The 3,761-nt window shown below is 49.1% G+C and overlaps 1 protein-coding gene across 1 annotated transcript; it reads left to right on the top strand.

The window, feature by feature from the left end:
- Nucleotides 1-1,258: 1,258 nt before the first annotated feature.
- ptf1a (pancreas associated transcription factor 1a) lies at nucleotides 1,259-2,149 on the top strand (the record flags this gene model as incomplete). Its single annotated transcript, XM_079243925.1, has 2 exons — nucleotides 1,259-1,859; nucleotides 1,947-2,149. 2 exons carry the CDS (start codon nucleotides 1,259-1,261, stop codon nucleotides 2,147-2,149), a joined length of 804 nt encoding a protein of 267 aa, XP_079100051.1.
- Nucleotides 2,150-3,761: the final 1,612 nt, after the last annotated feature.

Here is a 3,761-nt window from a genome sequence, read left to right on the forward strand (position 1 = left end):
TGCAGCTTTCCATCACACCCACCAGGGTCCGGGAAGACTGGGGGCGCGCGCGCGCACAAGCTGCGTTTGGTCCTGAGAACAAAGTGGGAGAATAGATGTGTGTTCTTACACACCGCCTTACCGGCCTGGCTTCATCTGTCGCGTGAGGTGGCGCGCGCCCCGAAGCCCACCACTGAGCTATTATTTGTCAACCAGTTCTCCCATCAAAACCAGCACAAGTGGCGCATCGACCACTGCGCTGGTGCACGGATTTATGTCCGCAGCGCAGTGCCCACTTACCGCACAATAAATGACAGGCACGCGAAGCTCGCGCCTCTGTGCTGGGACCGGGACTCAGACCTGCGGGCCCTCGTGGTCCAGTGGGACCCGGTGGTCCCGGTGGTCCAGTGGGTCTCCGGGACGGCGTCACGTCACAGAACAAGATGCGGAAGTGAAACAGCTGATCAGTTTTTTACAACTTTATTTCCAGTTTTTTTTTTTTTTTTTAGTTTTGTTATCAAATCAGAAATCTACATCAGTTATAATAATTATAATAATAATAATAATAATAATAATAATAATAATAATGATAATAATAATGATAATAATAATAATAATAATAATAATAATAATAATAATAATAATAATGAATTGTTATTGTTATTATTACAACAGAACCTGTTTTACATACCAAACAGAAACATGTCTAATATGTGTCAGAAAGAACTTAATGCCAAATTATTATCAGTGAAATATCTGATGCTGTTTTACAAAAATCTTGACTAAATTATTATTATTATTATTATTATTATTATTATTATTATTATTATTATTATTATTATTATTATTATTACACCTGCTGCAGCTCCAGTAGAGAAAGACATAAATCAGCACTGCGTTCATTTACAGATTTTCTTTTTTTGTCTTTTTTTCTTTTATTATGAAAACATAAACCCGGTTCAGGTCTCTAGAGACGCGGTTCTGGTCTGTCCCCGCAGAGTTGAGACACTGTGGCATTCGGGGACAGATGGGCGTGGCTTTCTGTCTGTATCTCAAGGTGCGCCTCGCGGACCGACCTCTGATTGGTTGGCCCACATAGCGAACGGCACGCGACTCTGAGTGTCCGTATAAAGAAGCCTCGCGTGCCTGTTGTTCATGTAAAGTTTGGAGCTGAAGTCCTCAGAACCAGGAGCTGAAGTCCGGACCAGGAGCTGAAGTCCGGACCAGGAGCTGAACTCCGGACCAGGAGCTGAACTCCGGACCAGGAGCTGAACCAGACATGGACTCTGTCCTGGACCCGCTCTCCGGACTCGACCCTCTCTCCTCGCCTCCTTACTTCCATGAAGACGAGTTCTTCACGGACCAGTCCTCCGGGGACGGACACCTGGACACCGAAGACTTCCTGGAGGAGGACGTGGACTTCCTGGCCTCCCACCTGCAGGACTACTACAGTCCAGGAGTCCGAGCGGCGCTGCGCGAGGGGGACCTGGACATGACTGACCTGTCCTTCTCCTCCTCCTCCTCCTCCTTCTCCTATGGCTGCCGGGACAGCACCCCGGAGCTGTCCCCGCGCGGCGGGCCCCTGCTGAGGCGCAGGCGGCGCATGCGCTCCGAGATGGAGATGCAGCAGCTGCGGCAGGCTGCCAACGTGCGCGAGCGGCGGAGGATGCAGTCCATCAACGACGCGTTCGAGGGTCTCCGCTCCCACATCCCGACCCTCCCCTACGAGAAGAGGCTGTCCAAGGTGGACACTCTGCGGCTCGCCATCGGCTACATCAACTTCCTGGCCGAGCTCGTGCAGTCAGACCTGCCCATCAGAAACACGCACAGCGAGGCGCACGCGCAGCCTAAGAAGGTCATCATCTGCCACAGAGGAACCAGTAAGTCCACCTGGAGCAGGTAAAAGTAGAAAGAACCGTGTGACGGGTCTCATGCATGTCTTCCCCCCCCCCCCCCCCCCCCGCCAGGGTCTCCGTCCCCCAGCGACCCGGACTACGGCCTCCCCCCGCTGGCCGGACACTCCCTGTCCTGGTCCGACGACAAGCAGCTCCGGGAGCACAACACCATCCGCACCGCCAAGGTCTGGACCCCCGAAGACCCCCTGAAGCTGCACAGCAAGGCGGGACTCACGGACATCGAGAACGAGCCTCCGCGCGGCCTGCTTATCTGAGGCGCGAGGCCACACTGTGACGTCATTATATTAATGACGAAAGAGTTTTATCATGTTGATAAAGATGTTTGATCTCTCAGGCAATCATGTATTTATGCTTTCAGAACCGATAATATATTTTTAATTGAACTTGTTCTGCTGATTTTTTTCTGCAAATAAAAACTGGTATTTTCTATTTCTTTGTTTATTCATCTACTGTGTTTATTTATTGTTGTGCCACAACTATTTGTTATTTACGACAACCTGCAGAAAAGCCCCCAAAAACGCACATATTATCATATAATAATAATAATATTAATAATAATGATAATAATAACAATAATATTAATAATAAAATAATAATAATAATAAAAATAATAATAATAAAAATAATAATAATAATAATAATAAAATATAAATAATACTAATAATAATACTAATAATAATAATAATAATAATAATAATACAGATTAAAACAATGCCATGTTGCATCATTGTGTCAGATAAACATAAAACAATGAAACATAATAATGAAGAGAATAATTCAGGTTTTCTTCTTTCTTGCTCTGGATGATTTTTTATTTCTGGCTTTTGCTAAAACGTCCTTATTGATAACCTCTCACACCGATCAGGAGCTGATCACACACAGACTGAGCAGAACGGACAGTTAACAGTCCACGTTGACGTAACTGAATATGCAAATGAGATGCTAATATGACCACGCTGCACTCGCAAAGGCAAAACTAAAGGATTTGTAGGCACGAGGACGTGCACGCGTGCGCAGGTGCTGCAGGTGCTGCAGGACCAGATTTTCCCATGGTAAGGGCAAGTCTCCTCCTGTGTCCCTTCCCTGCAGCCGCCCGCGTCTGGGGGGACCAGGTCTGAGGGGACCAGGTCTGGGGGCACCAGGTCTGAGGGGACCAGGTCTGAGGGGACCAGGTCTGAGGGGACCAGGTGTGAGGGGACCAGGTCTGGGGGGACCAGGTCTGGGGGGACCAGGTCTGAGGGGACCAGGTCTGAGGGGACCAGGTCTGGGGGGACCAGGTCTGAGGGGACCAGGTCTGAGGGGACCAGGTCTGAGGGGACCAGGTCTGGGGGGACCAGGTCTGAGGGGACCAGGTCTGGGGGGACCAGGTCTGAGGGGACCAGGTCTGAGGAGACCAGGTCTGGGGGGACGAGGTCTGAGGGTACCAGGTCTGGGGGGACCAGGTCTGAGGGTACCAGGTCGCTCACCGATACCCCCCCCCCCCATCAACAACAACACATCAAATCCTGATGGAGTTGAAAAGAAAGAGAAGAGGATGCAGAGCGGGAGTGAGACAGAGGAGAAAGCGATGGAGATTTAAACCATTTCTCCCGACCGTCATCATGGGTAATGTGAGATCGCTAGCTAACAAAACGGACGAGCTGGAGACGCTAACAAGGTCTCAGAAAGAATACAGAGAGTGCAGTATTATGTGCTTCACCGAGACATGGCTGCATGAACACATCCCTGACTGTAATGTGTCTGTACTGGGCTTTAAAACGGTCCGTGCAGACCGCAGTAGACAACACAGCGGAAAGCTAAAGGGTGGTGGAATTGCAGTGCTGGTTAACCAGAGTTGGTGTCATCCTGGACATGTTACTGTCAAGG

This window comes from Telmatherina bonti (assembly GCF_933228915.1).
Source record: "Telmatherina bonti genome assembly, chromosome: 7".
Taxonomy (NCBI): domain Eukaryota; kingdom Metazoa; phylum Chordata; class Actinopteri; order Atheriniformes; family Telmatherinidae; genus Telmatherina; species Telmatherina bonti.